At 40.6% G+C, this 25,436-nt stretch overlaps 1 protein-coding gene across 3 annotated transcripts in view; it reads left to right on the top strand.

Annotated features, from left to right (window-relative positions):
* rnf13 (ring finger protein 13) overlaps window positions 1–25,436 on the top strand; it is a 214,121-nt gene that overhangs the window by 143,129 nt on the left and 45,556 nt on the right. For all 3 annotated transcript variants that reach the window (XM_059651210.1, XM_059651211.1, XM_059651209.1), the window contains 3 exons: window positions 3,464–3,554; window positions 8,750–8,855; window positions 16,666–16,759. In XM_059651210.1, the coding sequence (XP_059507193.1) occupies window positions 3,464–3,554; window positions 8,750–8,855; window positions 16,666–16,759 (291 nt within the window). The remainder of the gene's footprint in view (window positions 1–3,463; window positions 3,555–8,749; window positions 8,856–16,665; window positions 16,760–25,436) is intronic.

Below are 25,436 nucleotides of genomic sequence, written 5' to 3'. Positions count from 1 at the left end.
CATGCCAAAATCCAAGTTGAGGAAACCTGTCAAAGTTCTGCTAGCATCATTGGAATTCCACATACAGCCTTTGCTTTCTTTGTCAGCCCAAACTATGTTAGTTCATGAATCCAGACAATATTTATTGACAGCATTAATTTCTCTCATCAAATGCCAAATTGGTTAGTTTGCAGGTAGAACATAGAACATAGAACAGTACAGCACAGAACAGGCCCTTCAGCCCACAATGTTGTGCCGACCATTGATCCTCATGTACACACCCTCAAATTTCTGTGACCATATGCATGTCCAGCAGTCTCTTAAATGACCCCAGTGACCTTGCTTCCACAACTGCTGCTGGCAACGCATTCCATGCTCTCACAACTCTGTAAAGAACCCGCCTCTGACATCCCCTCTATACTTTCCACCAACCAGCTTAAAACTATGACCCCTCGTGCTAGCCACTTCTGCCCTGGGAAATAGTCTCTGGCTATCAACTCTATCTATGCCTCTCATTATCTTGTATACCTCAATTAGGTCCCCTCTCCTCCTCCTTTTCTCCAATGAAAAGAGACCAAGCTCAGTCAACCTCTCTTCATAAGATAAGCCCTCCAGTCCAGGCAGCATCCTGGTAAACCTCCTCTGAACCCTCTCCAAAGCATCCACATCTTTCCTATAATAGGGCGCCCAGAACTGGACGCAGTATTCCAAGTGCGGTCTAACCAAAGCTTTATAGAGCTGCAACAAGATCTCACGACTCTTAAACTCAATCCCCCTGTTAATGAAAGCCAAAACACCATATGCTATCTTAACAACCCTGTCCACTTGGGTGGCCGTTTTAAGGGATCTATGTATCTGCACACCAAGATCCCTCTGTTCCTCCACACTGCCAAGAATCCTATCCTTAATCCTGTACTCAGCTTTCAAATTCGACCTTCCAAAATGCATCACCTCGCATTTATCCAGGTTGAACTCCATCTGCCACCTCTCAGCCCATCTCTGCGTCCTGTCAATGTCCCGCTGCAGCCTACAACAGCCCTCGATACTGTCAACGACCCCTCCAACCTTTGTGTCGTCTGCTAACTTGCTGACCAATCCTTCAATCCCCTCATCCAAGTCATTAATAAAAATTACAAACAGTAGAGGCCCAAGGACAGAGCCCTGTGGAACCCCACTCACCACTGACTTCCAGGCAGAATATTTTCCTTCTACTACCACTCGCTGTCTTCTGTTGGCCAGCCAATTCTGTATCCAAGCAGCTAAGTTCCCCTGTATCCCATTCCTCCTGACCTTCTGAATGAGCCTACCATGGGGAACCTTATCAAATGCCTTACTGAAGTCCATATACACCACATCCACAGCTCGACCCTCATCAACTTTTCAAGTCACATCCTCAAAAAACTCTAAGGCTTGTGAGGCATGACCTACCCCTCTCAGCCGTGTTGACTGTATTTGATCAAGCCATGCTCCTCCAGATGGTCATAAATCCTATCCCTCAGAATTCTTTCTAACACCTTGCAGACGACAGACGTGAGACTTGCTGGTCTGTAATTGCCGGGGATTTCCCTATTTCCTTTCTTGAAGAGAGGAATTACATTTGCCTCTCTCCAGTCCTCAGGTACGACTCCAGTGGAGAGCGAGGATGCAAAGATCTTCGCAAGTGGCGAAGCAATTTCATTTCTCGCTTCCCAAAGCAGCCGAGGACAAATCTGGTCCGGGCCTGGCGACTTGTCAATCTTAATGTTTGACAAAATTTTCAGCACATCAGCTTCCTCTATCTCTATCAATTCCAGCATGCACACCTGCTCTTCAGAGGTTTCATTCACTACAAAGTTCGTTTCTTTCGTAAAGACAGAAGGAAAAAACTTATTTAAGGGCTTCCCCTACCTCCTCAGACTCCACACACAAGTTCCCTATGCTATCCCTGATCGGCCCTACTAGGTAGAGAAGGATCTTTGTTTGTAATTCTAAAACAGTGAATTGGTTTTGCTGAGTGGGTTGCCAGTTATACATTGTGTGTTCTCTTGTTGGTCATGTCTTAAAGACATTTTAAACAGTAGTACAAAAAGGCCCAGTTCATCACCTTAGTATGATGTGGAGGTGCCAGTGTTGGACTGAAGTCAGAAGTCACACAACACCAGGTTATAGTACAGTAGGTTTATGTGAAAACACATGTTTTGAGTGCCTTGTCTGTGCAGTTTTTCTCTACTACTGTGTCCTTTTTTGAGTGGCTTACTTCCCAGGACAGACCTTTGGTGCTCCATTTCAACTTTCAGCCTTCAATCTCCCCAAACACCAATAACCTCTGTTGCTCAAATCACTTAAGATGCACTTTTAAATTTTTCAGTGCTTCTGCACTGGCTGCTATCTCCAGGTCACCTCCAATAGGTCTTGGAGTGAAGGTACCTGGTGAATCTATCTCTATAGCAGTGGTTAGCACTGCAGCCTGTAGAATTAAGATTGTAAACAGAATAATACTTCAATGTAGCTCCTGTCAGTCAAGCGAGATGGCAACTATTTTACGTTTATCTCCCCCCCCCCACCCCGCCCCCCGCCCCACCCCCAATAATCTTGTAATTCCAGATGGATTTACCATGAAATGTGTTGTAAAGTCAACCACTGTCCTTTGACCTGGGTATGCATTCTATGATTCAGTTCTATAACCTAATTATCTGAGAGTCAGGACTGTTACAATGTATAATTAATTCAGATGCATATTCTGTATTTAATGAAAAGCCATAATCGTAGCATTTTTGAGGAATTGCCCCATGAAATCACTGGTTCATTTGCACCAATCTATATCAGGGACTGTAAGAACAATTGTGTTTTTAAATGACCTGTTCACATGTTATAAATACCTTTTGGAGCAAATGGGACCTGAACCTGGGTCACTAGGCATAGGGAGACTGCTCCTGATCCACAAGTTGCCCTATGAATTCACTTGAATGCAAAGATTTTGGAATAATAGTGAGTTGATTTGTAAATGTTTCAGGGTGATGGTCTTTAGGATGCATACGAAACTTCTCACATAGGTAGGAGGTACTTGCTTCAATTTTGAGAAGGTTTTTGTGTTGTCTGCCAACACTCCTGAGTTGTAGTGTCATCTGTCAATGACTGTTGCAAGAAAGGAGTTTTGAACATTTCAAAATTCTTTCAGAAGTGCATAAGTTAACCTAAGAGGTAACACAATGTGGAGCTGGAGGAACACAACAGGCCAGGCAGCATCCGAGGAGCAGGAAAGTTGATGTTTCAGGTTGGGACCCTTCTTCAGAAGACCTTTCTTTTGAAGAACTCTCACGACCCAGAACGTCAACTTTCTTCCTCTGCTGCCCGGCCAGCTGTGTTCCTCCAGCTCCTCGCTGTTATCTCTGACTTCTGCATTGGCAGTTCTTGCTATTTCTGAAGAAATTAATCTAATATATTTGTGCATAATTAAATTCTTTCTTATGCTGTCTTTTCTTCTCACTGTCGTTCTGTTTTGCAGTTGAGGTTTTTAAACAAATCACCATTCCATCTGTGTTTATTGGGGAAACATCAGCTAAATATCTTCTGGAAGAATTTAGCTATTTCAGAGGGTAAGTAGTATTTATTTTTCTTAGGCCTTTGGCTGTGATTTTGCCTGAAACTTTTAAAGCCTTGAAAGTAGATTAATTTTTGAAAGCAAAATCATATTTTGATTAGTTAATATCATACCTTTTGGAAAGCTGTGAAATGTCTGATTCTGTTAGTGTGTCTTTACTGTCATCAGTATACTCTTATTTCTTCTTTGAACTTTGCCAACCTATATGGTGATCCTGCCCTGTACATCCTTACCATATAGCAATAAAGAAGCATTGTTTTATCTCCTGTGTTAATCTTCTTTCACAAGATCTCAAAAGTACAGTCAGTATGTAGACATTTAACCTCCAATTTGACATTACCCAATTACAGCCTCCTCTTCCTCCAGCTTTTTCAACTTTGCCCAGCATTGTGGGTCAGATTTATTAAATTTCAATTATGGAGGTGAATAGGAATGAAATGTGACTTGTATATTTTATTTAGTATCCTGACGTATTTATAATTCTCCCCATCCTTTGTTGCAGAAGTAGGCAATCCAGCTTCTTGAGCATGCTGTCCCATTTTAAATGATATGACTGATTTCATTTCTGCCTTAACTGCACTTTCCTGCCCACTCCTCATAAGTCTTTCAGCCCACTACCAATTTAAAAACCTGTCTATCTCCTCTTTTTTAAAATATATTCAGTTTCCTGGCCTCGACTGCACTCTAGGGTAGCAAATTGTATAGATTCACAACCCTTTGAGGAAGTGATTCCTCCTCCACTGTTTTAAATCTGCCATCCCTTAGCCTAACAGTTTGACCTGTCATGTTGGACTGCCTGCAGGGGACAACTATCTTCTCTGTCTACTTTGCCAACCCTCTTTTTAGCGTTTTGTGTTTAGCAATTAAATCTCCTCCCACTCTTCTCAGCTCTAGTCAGTGTGTGCTTAAACTTCTGCATCTCTTGTAAAACAAACATGAGAAGTGAGTGTCATTAATATCTGGAATGCTCAATTTTGTGGGAGGTGGGCTCATATTCCACATGAATTTTAATTTGGCATGTACTCTGAGATTTAACTTAAGGGTTTGTGGTGGAGATGTTTGCGAAGTGAGGCCTAGATCCAAGAGCTCTTTAAAAACCCTGGCTAAGACCAGACAGCCTGAAAGCCTAGTCCTGTGATTGAGAAAGAATTTGGGTGTTCTTGATAGTCACTCACCTATTGTGGAAGGTATCCTTTACTTTGACATATAATATCCCTGCAGCTAGGTTATTACACATCTTCATCTCTACACTCTGCTCTTCTGCTATTCCCTACATCCCACACATAGGATATATATATATAAAAAGATAATCAAGGTGAGGTGTTAGACAGCTGAAGAATTGGTGGATATGAATTTTTTAGATTTAGGTTGGGGATTGGACATTTACAGAATGTTAATTAGCTGCACATCCTCTCGCGAGTCTGAATAAAATGAGTACTGTTGGCTACAGTAAGACTAGCAGCCAGAGACTGGCTGTTGGGTTCTCTTCTTTTCAAGTGTCTAAATTTATTTTTAGTCTTTTGAAGGGCTTCAAAACTTGTAGAATATATTTAACAACATTTATGATCACATGAAATGAGCTAGAAGCAGCCAATACAGGAAGGAGGAAATTTTCTTGCAACCATATTGCAAAGTCTGAAAGGCAGTTACGTATCTCCTAAACCTATTTCTAACAAAAACATCTTCTTTTAAAAAAAAATTAACATGGTGCCTAGTTTTTGTGCGATGTAGGGAATGGCAGAAGAGCAGAGTGTAGAGATGAAGATGTATAATATCCCTGCAGCTAGATTATTACACGTCAAAGTAAAGGATACCTTCCATAATAGGTGAGTGACGATCAAGAACATCCAAATTCTTTCTCAAGGAACTTTCATAATTATGATTAATATTAATTATTTGTCACATGGGTAAATGGAAACGTGATGACACCTTTTGCTCACTGAGTATGCTTACTAAGAATGACATCGATTTTAGAAATTACGGTTAGTACCCTCACCTTCGTAAAGATCGTATATTCACCCTATTCGTTGTCCCACACACCCAGAAAATGTTGCATCTTATAAAATCCTTAAATATAGATTTGGCTACAGATTCAGAAAGGGCAGTTACAATGCAAAATCAGGCGATTTGAACCCAAATGCATATTACACACTTTTTTTATTTTTTATTTTTAATTTTTAATTGCGTTACCTCTTTTTGTTCAAGGAGGATTCTGTCACCATGACATTTCTTTAATATTTGTTCAGGACATAAAGGGAGTCACTGGAGGAGCCAGCATTTACTGCAGATTCCAAATTGTCCTTAAGGTGCTGATGAGCTGCTGCCTTGATCCTTGGCAGTCTTGATGAGTTGCTGCAGTGCTGCTTGTAGATGGTACACTCTGCTGTTACTATGAGTAGGTGCTAAGGATGTTGAATGAGATACCAATCAAGTTGGTTGCTTTGTGCTGCACGGTGTTGAGCTGCTTGGGCATTGTTGGAACTGCACTTATCCAGGCAATGTGAAAGTATCCCACCGTACACACATTTGTGCCTTGAAGATGGTGGACAAACTTTGAAGGAACTGAGTTAGCCACTGCACATAGCTAATTTAAGATTTTATAGTTGCAGTATTTGTATGCCTAGTCCACTTCAGTCTCTGGCTGATGGTAAGATCATGGCCACCCCAACTTTGAGAATATTGAAGGTAGGAATTTGACGGTAATGCTATTTACTGCCAAGGGGAGATGGTTAGTTTCTTTAGGATAGCATTGCCTTGCACCAATGACGCATGTATTTTTTGGGCCACTTATCAGCACAAGCCTGGATGTTGTCCAAGTCTTCAGATGCATTGTAAGTAGTGCTAAACATTCTGCAGTCATCAGCAAAGAAACCCATCCAGACCTTATGATTAACGCAAAGTCATTGAAGTAGCTGAATATGGTTGGACATTGAGGGATTCCAGCAATGGATATCCCCCTCAAAATCCTTGTGGGTCCTTGATGTTGCAGGCCGCTTGCCAATGATGCCTCGTCACAGTCAGCAAGGTTAGATTTTGTTTGCCAGATCTAACCTTTCAATTTCCAGCTGGGGCTGCTGTATGGAAATAGAGAGATAGCATACTGCCAAATTAAACCTGCAATCACCACTGCCTTTCCAAGGTTAAATGATACAGAAACCATGTCTTTAACCGCTATCGGTGTTCTGGCTGAAACGAGAGCCATACAGCACAGGGGGTGCCCAAAATGAGCCATCAGTTCTGCACTGTGTTTGCAAGAGCAATCTGTGAATCTTACAAAATGTTGCTCTCTAAGTGTTTGTTAAATTCCTTCACCACCACCCTGTCTAGAAATAGATTCCAAATTCTAATGACTTATCGCATGAAAACATTTTTCCTGATATAATGTTCATTTTATTGGCCAGCTGTTTTAAATCTGTATGTGCTGTCAGATCATTACCCCCTTAGCTTGGGTAAAGTAATGATGTTACGTAACACCAATCAAAGGTTATATAGTTTAGCAGATGGATCTAAATCGTCACTACTTTTTATTTATTTCAGTATTAGTGTATTGACATTACATTTGTACGGCATGGCAAGCTAATATGAATGCTTCTGAAATAAGTACTTATTGCAGAAATCCATAAATTCATTGGCTACTGCGAAGGTTGAAAGGAAGGGCAAACAAATAACAACTGATGATCTGATCAAGAATTGAACTGCATCAAGCAGCTTTTCTTTTGCCTTTGTCAGAGGAAGAGAACTTGAATTTATCTGGGCTTGGAAAGCTGCCGTGATGTTGGAGAGGATTTCTTTAAGACATCCTGCAAGTTTTGATTTTCATATGTGCCGTGAAATAATAACACATTGAAATATGCATTTACTAAACCTTTCCTGCTTGATTTCTTTTGTTTTAACAAGAAAACAGTGAGACAGTACATCAATTGGCATTGAAAGCTGACTGCTTCTGCATCAAAAATGATCGTAGAAGCTTTTTTCTAATAATGCAGATAATTTTAAAGTAAGGACTAAACGGAGAGCCAGCATCAACAGAGTTGAATTTGGCAAAATTCTGGTAACATTAATTAAATATGTTTGGATATTCTAGCCTTGCCCAAAATAGCCTTCAAAAGTCTTCTCATTGAATAAATGCTGTTGACGATTTCAATTAAATATGAGCAAATGTTGGTACAACTGAAAAGTTAATGGTACCGTATTTTGCACTGCTGTAGAACAGAGTAGCATTGATTCATAGCTGGCTGTATAATCATGCATGTCCCTCAACTCTTCGATTTTAATCTGGATGATTTAAAAATAAGCAGCACTGTGGCAATAACTTAGTTTGATTTTGCTAGCAAAATGTATTTATTTGTTAATGAAACAAAGTGCTCCTCATCAATCATCAGCCCAAATTTCACAATTTCAGTGCACTGCAGGTTGAATAGGATTCATCACAAATGGTGAATTCTAAAGTTGTTGGCCAAGCAAATGGCAGTGCCTGTTAAAATGATGTGTTGGCCAACACCACTAAAATACACTGAATCCAGCTGATTTTCACTGACCGGAGTTTGCTGTTCGTTCTTACATGTTGGAAATACTTGTTGGAATATCACAGGTATTTATTTAATATGCATTCTTCAGTTTCTATCTGGCTATTTCCCGGGCCATTGGCTTCCTATGTACACTAGGTTTTAGTTTTATGGTATTTTTTTTTCTAATTGGAAAAGTAAAACTTGAATTCTGATCTTAAATCTGCTAAAACAAAACTTTAATATATTTTGACCATTTCATGAAGCTATCTTTCAAACTACCAAAAACGATTTTGAAAACCTTATCACAATTTGTTTGCCAGTTTTGGGTGCCTGACTGTCACAGTTACATCACAGTCTAACTCTAGTGTAGTCACCGTGACATCAGACATGGTACTGATACATGTTCACTATCTTGTTGCATCAGTACAAATGGTCACAATGGTTTCAGTTCACTAATATCAGTTTATACAATATGCTGTTCCTTTTTTTGTGCAGCTGTGATGTGTCAACCTCTGCTGCCTACATCACTGCTCATGTAACAATGTAACCGACAAACCAGTATGATGATCATTGTTGTTATGTGTATTCTTGCAGCATTTCTCGAATTATGCTTTGATGGCCATCATCAGTTACGGTATCGTAACTATCTGCAAACATTCTTTGTTATTGTGTTTCTCCACAGTGGCCATATAGTGATACTACCCGATTTTAGCCTTCCATTGGAGTATTATCTAATTCCATTCCTCATCATAGTGGGAATCTGTTTAATCCTGATTGCTGTTTTTATGGTATGTATTAATTTATATTTAAATGTATGGTTAATGCATTATGACTATGTTGGTGTGCCTGAGCTGTTTTGATTACGTACCGTAATGAATAACTTAGCTGTACCAGATTGGGATCACTGTCCATTGACGACCTAACCTATTCCAAGGGGAAAGTTAATTCCAGTGAATCTATATTGGTGGCAAAGCTATCAACATAGCATGTGTCCCGCTAGACTTGATGGGCTGAATGGCCTACTTTGCTCTTACGTCTTAGGGTCGGTTCTGAGCAGGTTTCAAACTCCCTGTTGGTACCCATACCCTCTTAATGTAAAAATACTTCATGTAAATGTACTTACTTAGTGGAAAGTTGAATATTCAAATGCCAATTTTACTGGTGTAGCTAATAATATCATTAAATATGCTGTCCTTTGCACTTTATTCTTCCATACAATATTTAGTACCTGTGTTAGACCTCAGGTGAAATTAGCTTCCAACTAATGTTTTAATTTTGCCAGTGAGCTATCCTTGGGGTCTATTTGAATGGGAGTTAGAGTAATATTTGGTACGAAGTTTTGAGCTGTGTCTTGTTTCTTCTAGGAACTGAGTTAAGTATGTGAAAGATGGTTACCTGGATTTTGCAGTTAGCAGCAAAATGACAGCATTCACTGCTGAATTTGAAGGAAGCTGACAGGAAAAATCTAGGACCCTGCGTGGATTTCATCTTTCCTGATGTCATATTCATCCCAAAGTCAGTTTGGGGTGATCTCTGATGTCTAGAGAGGAGAAAACCAAGCAGTTTTGACAACCAGTTCAATTAAAGAATTTTCCCCAGACAGCAAGCCAAAATATAAAAATCAGTGTTTATTTTGTTGCTTTGCAGACAGTGAAATAAACATTGAACCTACTTGTGGGCTTAAGGTAATAGATGAATTACGAAAAACCTTAAATTTAAAACTGGATGAAGAAGTTTGAGATTTTACAAATTGCATTGGTTAGAGATGATTTAATGTAATGAACTTGGTGCCCCACTAAAAAAAACTCAGTTTCATTTCTATCAGCAATGCCTAACTACTTAAGGATCTTATGTAACTTGGGCATGAGAATGGAGATTTATATTTGATTTATGATTGCTTTAAATTTCCAGGGACTTCAATAGTGCAAAAGTGTCATACAGTACAGAAAGAACATTCAGCATAATGTGGCTATGCTGTTTGATAGATTCGCCCAGTTCGTCCCATCCTACCTAAAATAATACTGCTGATATGTTAAATCTCCACCAGATGGCTCACACCATGGTTCTACTTTTAGTTATTTGTAGTAAATGCTTTCTGACAAGATGACACTCTTCCAGGGCAAGTGAGGCTTGAACCCAGATTTTAGTTACGGTAGCATTTGTTTCTGCATGTCTTTGTACTTGTGAAAATGACAGCAATTATTTACAATTGTAACGACAGTGGGCACAATTTTGATGTAGTCTCAGTTGTGCAATTCCAGCCATTAAGATTAAGGCTCTTAACAGTAAGTTGATGTTTCAACTCCACTTGTTTTACGTTCGTAATCTTGGTTTCAAAAGTGAAGAAAATAAAACATTGCTTTTATATTGGGCCTTTTATAATTTAGGAATATTCCCAAGTATTTTATAGCCAATAAGTGACTTTTGATCTGACAGCATATTTGCATACAGCAAGTTTCCTCCCATAACCAGCAATAATACCCAGATCTGTAATTGGTAGCATTTATTGAGCCAGAGCTCTTAATTTTTTAAAATTTGATAAGTTCAAGCATGAAAGGTATTCCAGACCACACTAGAAGACAAATGTCATCCAGAAAACTTATTATGACTCTTGCTGCTTTCTGCAAGATCTTAGTGTAACTAAGATTCCATTCTAATCTGAAAATGCAGATAACTGTGATAAACAGATTGATCTTTGATCTTTTTGTTACAATTTGAACTACTTGATTAGATTAAATCCCTACCTTCGTTCCCACCTACCGTTTATTCAGTAAAGATATGCACTTCTGACCTGTAAATGGTTTGTAGGTAATTCAGATCTGGTTATGATTACCAGATAATAAATTAATTACAGTATTTCAGGTTAGTTAGTAATCTACATATGATATCTGTGCATCTCTGGATAAATCATAATTACTTCCAAGAATCTAGTATTCCATAAATGATTGACCAACATTAACATCCTTTGTATACAAAGGAAGATTCCTGTGCCCTAACAATCTTCAATAATCTTAGCTAATTGAAAAAAATTAAAACTGTGCTAAGTGTTCATTGGACTATATAATTCCCATACCCTAATTTGGGGTTCTTAGATCTAGTTTGCCACTTAATGGGCTGGTTCTTGCAACCAAACCTGAGACTTTGAAACTCGCTCCTTTTAAGCTCAGTTTATTAAGAAGGAAAATAACTCATTGAATTTTTGAAACTGATTATTTAGCAAATGATTTTCTATTTAAGCCTTTAACAATTCAAATATTAATTGGCTTTCGGGCAAACCTCATTCACCTCAGTCAAAAACAAATAGGTTAAACTAAATTTTAAAACTGTATCTTAATGGATGTTTGCTTATGATTTGCTTAAATTTAAGTAATTGGAAATAAAGGTTAATGTTCTGCATGAATAAATAGCTATGTCAAAAAATCTTTTTGAAAAGTTTTAATAACCAATCAGTTTCTTTTAAAGTGCTGTTAGTTAGCACATTTTTTAAAAACAGAAAACTGAAAGAACTGTGGATGCTGGAATATAAAAGACGACAACAGAAATTGCTGGAAAAACTCGGAAGGTCTGACAGCATTTATGAAGAGATAGCAGACTTAATGATCCTGAGGAGAGTCTCTGGATCCAAAACATTTGCACTATGTTCCTATGAGTGTGAAGGGAAAGGCTGATAGGTGTAAGGAATGCTGGATGACTGGAGAAATTGAGGCTCTGCTCACGAAAAAGAAGAGGGCATATATCAGTATAGACAGCTGGGATCGAGTGTATCCCTACAGAAGAGGAGCAGTAGGGCTATACTGAAGAGAGACATCGGGAGGGCAATAATGGGACACAATTGTTTTGGTATACAGGATTAAGGAGAATTCAAAGAGATTTTATAAATTCATCAAGGGCAAAAGAGTAACTAGGGAGAGAATAGGACCTCTGAAAGCCCTAGAATGCATAAAATTAGATGAATCCCAGGACCTGATCGGGTGTTTCCCAGAACTTTATTGGAAGCTGGAGAAGAGATTGCTGAGCTCATTGCTGAGAAATGTTGCATCATTGACAACCATGGGTGAGGGGCTGGAAGCTTGGAGGTTGACTAATGTGCCATTGTTTAGAAAGGCTGTAAGAAAAAGCCACTGAACTCTCAACTGGTGAACGTTGTCAGGGGAGTGAGTACGTTGTTGGAGGGGTTTCTGAAGGACAGGATTTACATGCATTTGGAAAGGCAAGGACTGATTAGAGATAATCAGCGTGGTTTTTGTGGGAAATTGTGTCACTAACTTGATTGAGTTTTTTTTGAAGACACCACAAAGCAAGTTGAAGGCAGAATAGTCAACACTGTCTGAATGTACTTCAGCAAAACATTCACAGTTCCACATGGTAGACAGGTTAGGAAGGTCAGATCATGAATGATTTGGGGGAGCAAGCAAATTGGACACATAATTGGCTTGAAAGTAGGAGACAGAGGGTGGTGGTGGAGGATTGTTTTTTTGGACTGGAGGCCTATGACCAGTGGTGGGCCACAAGAATTGATGCTGGGTCCGCTGCTTTTCTTCTTTTGTATAAATGATTTGAATGTGAATACAGGAAGTATGGTTCGTAAGTTTACAGGTGACACTAAAATAGGTGGTGTACTGGACATTGAAGAAGGTTATCTCTGGGCACAATAGAACTTTGATCAGATAGACCAGTGGGTTGAAGAATGGCTAAAGCAGTTTAATTTAAATAAATGAGAGATGTTGCATTTTGGTAAGGCAAACCAGGGCAGGACTGATGCAGTAAATGATAGGGCCCTGGAGTGTGTTGTCGAACAAAGAGCTGTAGGGTCACAGGTGCCTTGTCCTTTGAAAGTAGAGTTGCAAGTTAACAGGGTAGTGAAAAAGGCTTTTGGCATGTGTGTTTTCATTGGTCGTAACGTTGAGTGTAGTAGAATCTCTGCAGTGTGGAAACAGGCTGTTTGGCCCATCAAGCCCACACCGACCCTCCTAAGAGTATCCCATTCAGACAAAGCACCCTACTGTACCCATGTAACCCTGCATTTCCCATGGCTAATCCACCTAGCCTGACACTAAAGGCAATTTAACATGGCCAGTCAACCTAAACCCCACAACTTTGGGCTGTGGGAGGAAACCAGAGGAAAATCACGCGGACACAGGGAGAATATGCAAACGCCACACACAGTCTAGGAGTTGGGATGTCATGTTGAGGCTGTACAAGGCCTTGGTGATGCCACATTTGGAATACTGCGTACAGTTCTGGTCACCCTTCTGTTGGAGACATGATGTTAAACTTACAGCACAGAAAAGATTTACAAGGATGTTGTCTGGATTGGAGAGTTTGAGGTATTGGAACTGGCTGAATAAACTGGAGTCGCCGCCACCCCCTCCTCCCCCAGGCAGAGGCTGAGGGGTGACCACCTACGGTTTGTAAAGTTCTGAAGGGCGTGGATAGGGTGAATAGCCAAGGTCTTGTTCTTAAAATGGGCGTGGCAGGGGGAGTCAAACTAGAGGCAAGGGGGATCTTTGATGGAGAGGGTGGTATATGTATGGAACAAGCTATCAGAGGAAATTGTGGAGGTGGGTACAATTATAACACTTAAAAGGCACCTGGGTCGGTACATGAATAGGAAGGGCTTGGAGGGATATGGGCCAAATGCTGGCAAGTGGGACCTGGTCAGATTAACAACATTCTGGGCTGAATAGGGAGTTCAATACCTTCAGATTAAACCCATCCACTCCCATTCCTTCCCTTTTTCTTAGCTTGTTATATTCTGTTGCCATGCCCTGTCTTCCCTCCCCCACTGTAGTGGGACTATCTGTTCCATCCAGTCTGGCGGCTAAAGACACCATTGTTCTGCCATTCGCTGATTCCAATCACTTAATCTGCATTATCAACATCCTTTCTCCACCAATCTTCCCACCATTATTGGAAAAATACTGTCCCCTGCGCACTTCACATCAGCTCACGTGAAGCGTCATCTAGACTCAAATTGTTAGCTTGTAATCCCTTTATGGATACTGTCTGACCAGCTGTGATTTCCCAGTGTTTTTGGTTTCAGTACAGATTCCAGCATCTGCTATAATTTGTTCCTCCTAGGTCAGATTGGGATGATTTGGACAGAAAGGTCTTTTTTGTGCTGTATGACTGACTCTGCAACTCTGATTTCTCTCCTCAGATGCAGCCAGATCTGCTGAGCTTTTCCAGCAATGTTTACTTGGCTTTATTTAAAGAAGGCTGCTGTCCAGAGTGGTTATAAAAATAATAAGTCAAGGAAATTGCACACTCAATTAAATTTATTTCCCCGAAGGCAATCTCCACAGTATCTAGCCCAAAGAATGGCAAACTGACCTATGCGCTATTAGGACAGGGTAGTTCCCCGATTTCTCTCTTTCCCCCGCCCCCCCACCACCACCACCACCCCCACCCCACTCATTGTGTGGCTTTATACACGATGGCATCAGATTTTCCCCACGAAGGTTTCTCGAAATAATCAGATTATAACGCTTGTCTTACACCATACTCCAGTGTTTACTTCCTCAGCAGCAATGCAGTATGAAACCTGATTCCAAAAATCTGAAATATTTGCCAAGTTTTATATTCAATGCTGCACTTGTTGGTACAACTACTTCAGGAAGACTAACGTGAATATCCAGACAGCGATTATGTAAAATTATAGTAATATAGCACAGCTGAAGTATATGTAAGATAAGCTGTATAGTTGCGTTTTTGTGGCTTGTTAAGAGTGCTGTCTATAAGAATTGTACAAAAAAAGTACTGAATGTTTTCATGGAGCTAATATAGGTATTTATGTATGAGCCAAAGAAAACCATATGACATTGTTAATTATGCATGATGTTCATGCATTTCTTAAAGGGAAATTTTGTTCGCCTGAAGTTGCTGCTTGAGTCCAAATACTTCAAATCTTTGCTTGCTTATGATATTTTCACTTCTTCCTATTCTCTTTAGTTATTGCTCATTAGAGGCAAGCAGGAAGCAGACATTTTGTCTACAATTTTTTCCTCTTATAATGTCAAGCAACTTTGCTGCAGTAAATATTGTAATTAAGTCTTTCTTAAAGTCACTGGCTGGGAACTTCTGCTCGATCACTGTCCAGTCTTCTTTTCCATGACCAGGAGAATCACTGCAAGAAATAACAGCAGAAAACACCAACCGTTGACTTGCTCAATGATGTCAAGGTTGGGAAAAGAGACTTTGTTAAAATGTCTGTGCCTGTATGTCTCTAACCTATTTTAGTATGAAATGTGGCAATTGAGTTGTTACAATATTCAGATTTATTTGACTAGTTCTAACCTCTCCATTTCTGGTTTCTTTAAAAAATGTGTAAAATTAAAAAGGACCTCCATTGATATAGCCTTTCATGTCATTTGGATGTTCTGAAGTATGTTATAGCCAGTTAAATACTTTTGAAGGGTGGTAATAGGTATAAATATAGGAAATAAAGCAGGCAACTTGGAAAAAGCATGTACCCACAAACAGCTATGAGCTAATGACCAGTTTTTTTTAGTGTTGGTTGAGGGATCATTATTGGCTTGATCTTCCCTTCTAATGAGTAATATATGCCAGAGAGCTCCACTGATGATCTTCAGAATAATGCGTTGCAATTTTGGGTTAAGATGGAATGCTCTGAGGTTCGGTGTGGACTTGTTGGGCCGAAGGGCCTGTTTCCACACTGTGGGGATTCTATTTTTAGATGGTGTGGTGGAGTGGGGCAAAGAAAGTGAGGATGATCACAGTACATAACTTTTAAAAAGGCTTTTTTGCTCTGATTTGAACTTGCCTTCCCATCTTGTCAATCAAGTGTACTGTATCCAATATCGGTTTTGTATGTCTACTGCTTAATGCTCACCGACTTCTTTTTCCTTGGACACTTTTTTTATTTTTGCCCACTTTCTCTCTGAATCTTTTTCAAAGCTCTGTCTAATATATACCTGTTGCCCTTCCCATTCTGTGCTCTTGTTCCACCCCCCCCCCCCCCCCCCCCAACGATATTGAGGCACAGCATCTTCAACTGTCAAGTCTAATTAGTCTTGTTCTAAAACACCTTGCCTTGCTGCTTCACTTCCTGTTATGAGGCAGCAGTGCTAACCACTGAGCCACTGTGCTGCCCCTAACACCTACAGGCCGAGCAGGAAAGCTGACGTTTCGTGTCTAGACCCTTCTTCAGAAATGGAATCGTTATTGTCACATTGCTGTTGGCTCTGAAATGCTTTGGGAAGTTCTGAGGTCATGAAAGGTTGTGCATGAATGTGATAACAACGTGTACAGCTGGATGACATAGTGGCCAAGCAGCATCAGAGAAGCAGGAAGGTTGCTGTTTTGGGCCAAGACCCTTCTTGCCTTCCTGCTCCTCTGATGCTGCTTGGCCTGCTATGTTCATCCAGCTCTACACGTTGTTATCGCAGATTCTCCAGCATCTGCAGTTCCTACTATCGCAGGAATGTGATGTTTCTTTTAAGAATTTTTCTTTAAATGCGAAACCTGAGAGTTTTATTGATTAATCAAGTTGGCATAATTTCACCTTCACAAGAATAAAAGATGTTTCAACTTAGTCTACACATTCCAGAATAAATGTTTCAATCTCTTGCTTTCTAGATTTCAAAATTTATTCAAGACAGGCGCAGGGCAAGAAGGAACCGGTTGCGTAAAGATCAGCTGAAAAAACTTCCAGTACACAAATTCAAAAAGGGTAAGTGAATCTGTAATTTTTTTCATTAAATTTTTCAGACAACAGCAAATTATGAAGTGCTTTTTGCACAAAATCTATTTGCTGGATTGTGAAAGAATTCTCCTGTTTTCATGTATCTCCTGGTTTTCCATATCTGTACTACTTAAGAGGCATTTAACCATGTACTTGAATGTGAGAGTTTGATACACTGGTCAAGAAATAAAAATGAGACAACAGCATGTTTCAAAGGGAGATTCAAGTGAGTGATTTAAAGAAGGCCAATGTGCACAATTATCAGTGTTACCTCGTTGTATTCTGTTTTGTAGTTAGGTGAATGTTGAGGACTGCAATGGATAGGTGGGGAGAAAGGGAAGAATGGGAATCATAAATGAGTGGTGGGGGAATGCTGAGGGAATTGGGACATCCCTGTTGGATCAGTAAAGAAGGCGGCAAGATGCTTTAGATTGAATGGGATGGCAGTACAGGAGATGATGGAAATGAAGTTATTCAGATCGGTGGTGGATAGGAAAGATTCAAAAGAGCCTTTGGGAGACCATACTGCCCCTGGGATTAGATTAAGGTACGAAGGCAATGAAGGATTTTTAAAAAAAAAAGCGTAAGGCACCATTTGTCTGCATAATTTTCAATGTAAGTATAGCATACATCTATCTTTCATGCATTATTAACATCATAGCTTAGTATGATCTTACTATTGTTCAAATCAATCAAGTTAGTGTACAATATTAAGGACTTTCTGGAAGCTAAGTTCTCCATAAATTTATGGTATTCTCTTTGTACTAAATCCAAGGTAGTTTTAGTTTTATCTTGATTTACTTTTGGGCAACAGGATCTCAAATTAGGAACACCAGCTGTGTTCTAATTACAAATGCTAAATGTGAACGTGTTTCTTCAACTTGTGATGTCACAAGGCTGTTTTATGATGCATGGCCAAGTTTTTGTCCATGTAGTAGCTACTACATTTATTTGTGATCTTCTGAGGCAGCTGCTATGAAAGTAAATGATTTTTAACAATTATTTATGGAATCAGTGCCACATGCTGGACAACATTATTGCCCATCCCTCATTGCCCTTGAGAAGGTGGTGGTGAGCTGCCTTCTTGAGCCGCAGCCATTTTTCTGTTGTGGGTTGACCCACAATGCTGCTAAGGAGGGAATTCCAGGATTCTGACCCAATGACACTGAAGGAATGGGGTCATATTTCCAAGTCAGGGTGGTGAGTGACCTGGAAGGGAACTTGAAGGCAGTGGTGTTCCATATGTCTGATGCCCTTGTCCTTCTAGATGGTAGTGTTTGTGGATTTGGAAGGTGCTGTCTGAATTATTGCACTGAATCTTGTAGATAGCGCACACTGCTGCTACTGATTGTCGTTGGTGAAGGGATGGTGGATGCTTGTGGATGTGGTACCACTCAATCAGGTTGTTTTGTCCTGGATGGTGTCAGGCTGCTTCGGTGTTGTTGGGGCTGCACTCATCCAGGCAAGTAGGGAGTATTCCATTGTGCTCCTGACTTGTGCCCTGTAGATGCGGATAGGCTTTGAGGAGTCAGAACGTGAGTTACTTGCTGCCGTATTCCTAGCTTCTGGCTTGATATTGTATCCACTTTCTTCATGTGAGTCTAGTTGAATTTCTGGTCAAAGGTAACCCCCAGGATGTTGACAGTGGAGGATTCAGTGATGGTAACATCATTGAATGTCATTGGACAGTGGTTAGATTGTCTGTTATTGATGATGGTCATAGCCTGGCATTTGTGTGGTACAAATGTCACTTGCCATTTGTCAGTCTAAGCCTGGTCAATGTCCAGATTTTGTTACATTGGAACATAACTGCATCAATATCTGAGGAGTCACGAATGGTGCTGAACGTTGTGCACCGTTAATGAACATCCCACTTCTTACCTTATGCTGGAGAGAAGGTCATTGAGGCAGCTGAAGATGGTTGGTTCGAGGACACTACCCTATGGAACTCCTGCAGAGATGCCATTGAGCTGAGATGATTGACCGCCAGCAACCATGACAGTGTTCCTCCTACGTATCAGGTATGACACCAACTGTTGGAGAGTTTGCCCCCGATACTCATTGATTCCATCTTTGCCACACTCCAGTCGAATGCAGCCTTGATAGCAAGGGCTATCATTCTCCCCTCACCTCCTGGAATTCGGCTTTTTTTAATCCATGTTTGACCCAAGGCTGTAATGGGATCTGGAGCTGAGTGTCCCTGGCAGAACTCAAACTGGCTGTCCTGACGAAGTTACTTCTGAGCAGGTGCTGCTTGAGAGCACTGTTGATGACACCATCCATCACCTTTTACTGATGATCGAGAGTAGACTGGGGCTGTAATTAGCTCGGTTGGATTTATCCTGCTTTTTGCGTACAGGACCCATTCAGACAATTTTCCACATGGTTGGGTAGTTACCAGTGTTGTAACTGTACCGGAACAGCTTGGCTTGGGGAGTAAAAAGTTCTGGAGCACAAATCTTCAGTACTATTGCTGAAATGTTGTCGGGTCCGTATCCTTTGCAGTATCCAGTGTCTCCAACCGTTTCTTGATATCATGTGGAGTGAATTGAAGTGACTGAAGAATGGTATCAGTAATGCTGGGAACCACTGGAAGAGGCCAAGATGGGTCATCGACTCAGCACTTCTGGCTGAAGATTGCTGCAAATGCTTCAGCCATAAATTTTGCACTGATGTACTGGGCTCCTCTATCATTTGAGGAGGGGGATATTTGTGGAGCCTCAACCTCCACTGAGGTTAATTGTCCACCGCCAATCATGACTGAATGTGGCAGGACTGCAGTGCTTGGATCTAATCTGGTTGTGGGATCACTTAGTTTTGCCTAGCATTTGCTGCTCTCGCTGTTTGGTGCGCAAGTAGTCCTGTTTGGCTTCACCAGGTTGATACCTCCATCCTCCGATATGCTTGGTGCTGCTCCTGGCATGCCCTCCTGCACTCTCCATTAAACCAGGGTTGATCTCGTGGCTTGATGGTAATAGTTGAATAGGGGGATGTGCTGGGCCCTGAGATTACAGATAGTGCTGGAGTACAGGGCTACTGTTAATGGCCCACAGCACCTTATGGATGCCCAGTCTTGAGTTGCTAGATCTGAGAAGTCTGTCCATTTAGCACTGTGATAGTGCCGCACAACACAATGGAGGTTGTTCTTAATCGGAAGGCAGGACTGCGTCTCCACAAGGACTGTGCAATGGTCACTCTTACCAATACTGTTATGGCCAGATGCAGCTGCAGTTGGCAGAAGAGTAAGGATGTGGTCAGGTATGTTTATCCCCCTTCTTGGTTTCCCTCGGCACCTGACTCAGTCCCAGTCTAGCAGCTATGTCCTTTTAAGACCCAACCAGCTCAATCAGTAGTACGACTGCCGAGCCACTTTTGGTGGTGGACGTTGAAATCTCACACCCAGAGTACATCTTATCCCCTTACCATCCTCAGCCCTTCCTGTAAATGTTTCTCAACTTTGTGGAGTACTGATTCATCAGCTGAGGGAGGACGGTATTTGGTAATCAGCAGGTTTCCTTGCCCATATTTAACCTTAAGCCATGAGACTTCATGGGGTCCAGAGTCAATGATGAGGACTGCTAGAGCAACAACCTCCAACTGTATACCAAAGTACCGCCACTTCTACTGGGTTTGCCCCACCGGTGGGACAGGACATATTCAGAGATGATGATGGTGTCTGGGACATTGTCTGTCAGGTATGATTCCATGAGTATGACTGTCTAGTCTAACTAGTCTGAGAAAGCTGTCCCAATTTTGGCACTAACCTCCAGGTTTTAGTGAGAAGGACTTTGCTGGGTCAACAGGGTTTCTGCCGTTATTTTTTCTGGTGCCTAGGTCAATGCCAGGTGATTGCCCAGCTTTCCAACCAATTGGAATGATTTCATGGTGATCAGTAGGTTCTTAATTCCTGAGTTTTTAAAAAATTCGAATTCCAACATCAGCCCTGGTGCGAGTTGAATCCGGGTCCCCAGAAGATCCAGCTGGCTGTCTGGATTAATGGCCCAGCGATAATACCACTAAGCCATTTCTTAGCTCCGCTCTTTCTTTGTATCTGAAATATCTCCCCCCCGGACCCATTCTGTTTAATCTTTTCTGCACTCTTTCCAATGCACTCGCAACCTTTCTGTAGTTTAGTGCCCACAAATATCAACTTCAGCTGAGGTCCAACCACTCTTTTTTTTTTTTGTACAAGTTCGTCTTGTAATCTGCTTGCTTTTCCCTCAATGCCCCAAATCATGGAGTCCAAAATACTGTATACTTTATTAATAGTTCACTCGACCTGTTCTTCCACTTTTATTGACTTTGAATATGTATCCCCAGATGTATCTATTCCTTCACATTCTTTAGAATAGTACCCTTTGTACTGTTTTTCCAGTTTTTTTAAACTAAAATGTATCACCCTTTATTTGTCAATGTTGAACTTAATCTGCCACCTATCTTCCCCTCACCCCCACTCCACCAATGTGTCAAACATCCTTTTGAGGATCTACACGGTCTTCGTCTCAAGTTTTACAGTTGTCCTGAGTTTTGTGTTGCCTGCAAACTTTGAAATTATTTCCTGTACACAAAGATCAAGTTAGTGATAGCAGAAAAAGCAAGGTTCCCCATGCTGACCACTGGGGAAATCCACTACAAACCTTAGTGTTTCCTTGCCCTCGGCTAGTTTGGATCGATGTTGTCCCTGTCCTGTTGTTTCCATAACCCATAACTTTTCTGTCAAAGCTGTTGTCGCACTATATTGTGTCAGGTGGAAGTCCTTATATACCATAGCAACAGCTGTCACTTCTTCAATCCTCTGTTACCAGTTAAGGAAACCTCCAAGTTAATTAGACATGATTCTCCCTTTACCAAATCAAACTATATTTTTCCATATGAGTATTAATTCTGTTATGAATAATTGTTTCTAGAAATTTCTCCAGAGTTAAACTGTTCTTTAAATGTTTGGAATTCTCAAATCCTTTGTTCCAACAAACCCAGAGAAGATTTAAAGATAGTTTTTGCTGTCTCTTCCTTTAATGTCTTTGGATGCTTTGCCTCTGGCCTTAGTGCCCTATAACCTTTAAACTCTGACCATTTATGTAATATCTCTTATCAGCTGTAAACTTTTCTGATGGCTGAGTTTCCCGCTCTGTCACAATGGCCTGTGCAGCATCTGTCTTATTGATAAAGACAGATGCAAAGTCAGCTGTGCCTCTTGTCTTTTAAGTGTAAGTTCCAGTTTTGGTTCTTAATTATTATCCTTTTACTAATGTTGTTCATGGAGAAGCCTTTGTGATTCAGAGGTTAAAATGAAATAGAAACATAATTCTTATGACAGGTGTAAACTAGAAATTAAAACAATGCTCAGAAAGCAGATGGAAAAGCAATTCAGAGCAACAAAGAACCACTATAAAAAAAGGATTAGCAGCTAACTTAAAGGAGGTTACTGATATTTTCTACAGGTGCATGAACAGTAAAAGGGTTGTAAAAGGAGTTGGGCTGATTTGGGGACCTAAGAGGGGATTTCCATGTGGAGGCAGGGAGCACCGCTGGGCTGTTAAATTAATGCAGTGCATCTCCTTCATTAAGGAAGGAGATACTATTCCTGGTCACAATGACAGTGTCAGAAACCAAGTGGCTGGAAAGGTTTAAATTTTTAAGCAGGTGGTACTGGATAGTCTGTTAGTACCTAAAGTTGATGAGGCTCAGGGACTGAAGGGACTGCATCAAAGATATTGAACGAAGTGAGAGTGGAGATTGCAGAAGCAGTAGTCATCAATCTCTTCATCTTCCTTCGACTCAGGTGATGCCGGAGGCCTACGGAATCACAGATATAACATCTTGTTCTATAACAGCAGGGGGGATATGCCCAGCATTTTCAAGGTCGTGAGTTCAAATTGAGTGGTTTTTAATTTTTTTGTGGGCATTGCTGGATAGGCAGAATTTATTGCCAGTGCCTTGTCCTTGAGAAGGTATCAGTGACCTCTTTTAGAACCAGTCCATGCATTGTAGATAGACCCACAATGCCCTCGGGGATTGACGTCCAGGATTTTGACCCAGTGACAGTGAAGGTAAAGTGATATATTTTCAAGTCAGGATAGTGAATGGCTTGGATGGGAACTTGCAGGGCTGTGGTGTTCCAATGTATCTGCTGCTCTTGACCTTCTAGATGGAAATGATGTGTTTGGAAGATGCTATCAAAGGATCTTGGGTGAATTTCTGCAGTGCATTTTGCTTTTAGTACACAGTGTAGCTACTGAGCATTGTTGGTGCCACATTCACTCCCTCCACCGATCAGGTTTGTCCTGGATGGTGTTGCGCTTCTGGGGTGTTGTCCAAGCTGAACTCATCCGTGCGAATGAGAAGTATTCTATCATGCTCCTGGCTTGTGACTTATTGAGGGTGGACAGGCTTTTTGGAGTCAGGAGGTGAGTTACTTAGAGCAATATTCTCAGTGGGAAGCAATTGCTCGGGATAGAATGAATAGCCGCGTGGAAAATACGGACAACTTAGGTTTTTGCGAGGTTTATTGATATTGAGGCATCAGTTGGCCAGGTCTGGTATCAAAGGCAGTTGTTCTGCACTCACCCTGGAGTTCACCTACTTTGTGCATGTTTGGACTTCTCTGCATGATATCGGAACTGTGGCCCTGTTGGAGCCCAAATTGAGAGTCCGTGTGCAGGTTTTTGTCACCGCTGAATTATTTTGTATCGTGTTTTCTAATATATATTCACAATTTAAGTAGATTTCAGTTTTGGTAGTTTTATTGATGACCTGTGAAGGTCAGTTGATGAATTCGAGCTGCTGTGGTGCCCAGAGGTTTTATTACTGGACAGTGTGCTTTGCTGTTTGCAGTCATAGGTGTTCAAATTTACAGAACCATATATAGCCCATTTAAGCAAACGAGCAAATTTAACTGCTAATAACCTCTTCCCCTCTCCAGGCTGGCCCATACCTGGGTCAATCAGATTGCAGTTCTTTATTGAATGTTTGTTGCTTCCCTTCTGTGGATATATCTCACCCAAGCAATCCTACGTGGTGTTGGCCAAAAGTAATGGTAAATGGACTATTCACACTAAAGCAAAATCATTGCACAGGTTGTGCTGTTCTAATGCAACATTTAGTATATATGTTTTCAGCCTTAGGTCAGTGATAGCTGCCACATGTCACCGGTCTCAGATCCTGAGTTCAATCCGCACCTCAGAGACCTAGACTTGACGGTGCATAATTGAAGCATAGACAAAGATCTTCCAATTAATCAGTTCTGCCTCTTACGCTTGGAGTTTGAAGGAAGCATGGTGACCTCTCCTTGACTTCTCTCTCCCTCTAGTCAACCCCCTCCCCAGCCATAAACTATCCCACCTGGGCCCAGTGGCAACAAAGCAGAATTAAAAATTCATAAAATCTGCTCAGTTTCTCTCTGCTCCCTTTGGAGAATTGGAAATTAGTCCGTGAGACCACATAAGCCATGTCTTATTTAATTTACTTGCATTCAGGAGAAAAATAACATTTAATTCAAGATGACCTTCAAAAACATGCTGACTGTGAACCCCTCTTCAATTCTGAGAGAAATTTGGAAATTGATCATTGCACTTCTGCGGTAATTATTCCATTTTTTAACAATCTGGTATATTTGCGAAAAGATGCAAATCTCCCATGAGGCTTTCATGTTCTCAGATCTTAAATATCGTATACAAATGATTGATTACAGCTGCTGTGAAATGTAGCCTTGAATGTAACTATTACAGTAACTGTCAACAAAAAGACACTGTCTCTGTGAAATGGAGCTTGCTGCAGCTGCACTGCTTGCCACAGAGCAATGTTTAACTACAATTAATGAGACGAGTCAACTAAACCCTATTGTCAAAGACTATTTTGGCTTTGCAGACAAATTTATTCAGGAAGTTGTACGTAGGCACAGCCAGTTTGGGTCTGACCTTTTGAACATGTTAGCAATCTAGATTTGGATAGTATGTTAATCTATTATTTCTTTTTGCTTTGCCTGGTGAGACATGCTGTCGTGGGATTAGACATTTTAAACCACTTGAGTCTGTTTCAGATTGGGCGAAATAAATGTTACAATTAACTGAGTTTGGTGACAAAAGATCTCCTTTTGAAGGCCCAGCTGACCAGAAGCATTTTGGGGATTGATTATTTGGTTTGAAATCTTAAATTGACATATTTAACAAAGATTAAGTCATTGCAAAGGATTGGAGTTAGTTAGTTTGGGTGGGTGAAAAAGATTTTTTTCTCTCATTGAGGCATCACTATTCATGATATCTCTGTCGGACAAGCATATAGGCTGCATGGCTGCTACCTATTTGCAGCAACAAAATGCTCTCTGATAAACAGTACCAAAATGCTGTCAATGATCACATTCTTTCTCCTTCTCTTGACACAAGATAAATTTGAGAAGATTTGTTGCAAGATTATACAGGTGAATTTGATAATTGTAAACAAAACTGGATATTTAACAAAATCTCTAACTCATTCTGAAGCCTTTCTTACAAAAGGTTATCAATCTACTTTGTTTTGTCAATTTTAGTTTATACAAAGACAATTTATTAAAGTTAAGTACATTCAAATGTGTTAGTCTGTGAATCTTTAAATTCATTTGTAGGCTTTGGGCATTGTTGGCTGGCCAATGTGTTTTTCTGTCCTTAGTTACCATTGAGAAGGAGATGGT

This window comes from Stegostoma tigrinum, chromosome 14, assembly GCF_030684315.1.
Source record: "Stegostoma tigrinum isolate sSteTig4 chromosome 14, sSteTig4.hap1, whole genome shotgun sequence".
In the NCBI taxonomy this organism is placed as follows: Eukaryota; Metazoa; Chordata; class Chondrichthyes; order Orectolobiformes; family Stegostomatidae; genus Stegostoma; species Stegostoma tigrinum.
The sequence above is the reverse complement of the archived record's forward strand: the minus strand, read 5'-3'. Positions and strand labels throughout refer to the sequence as shown.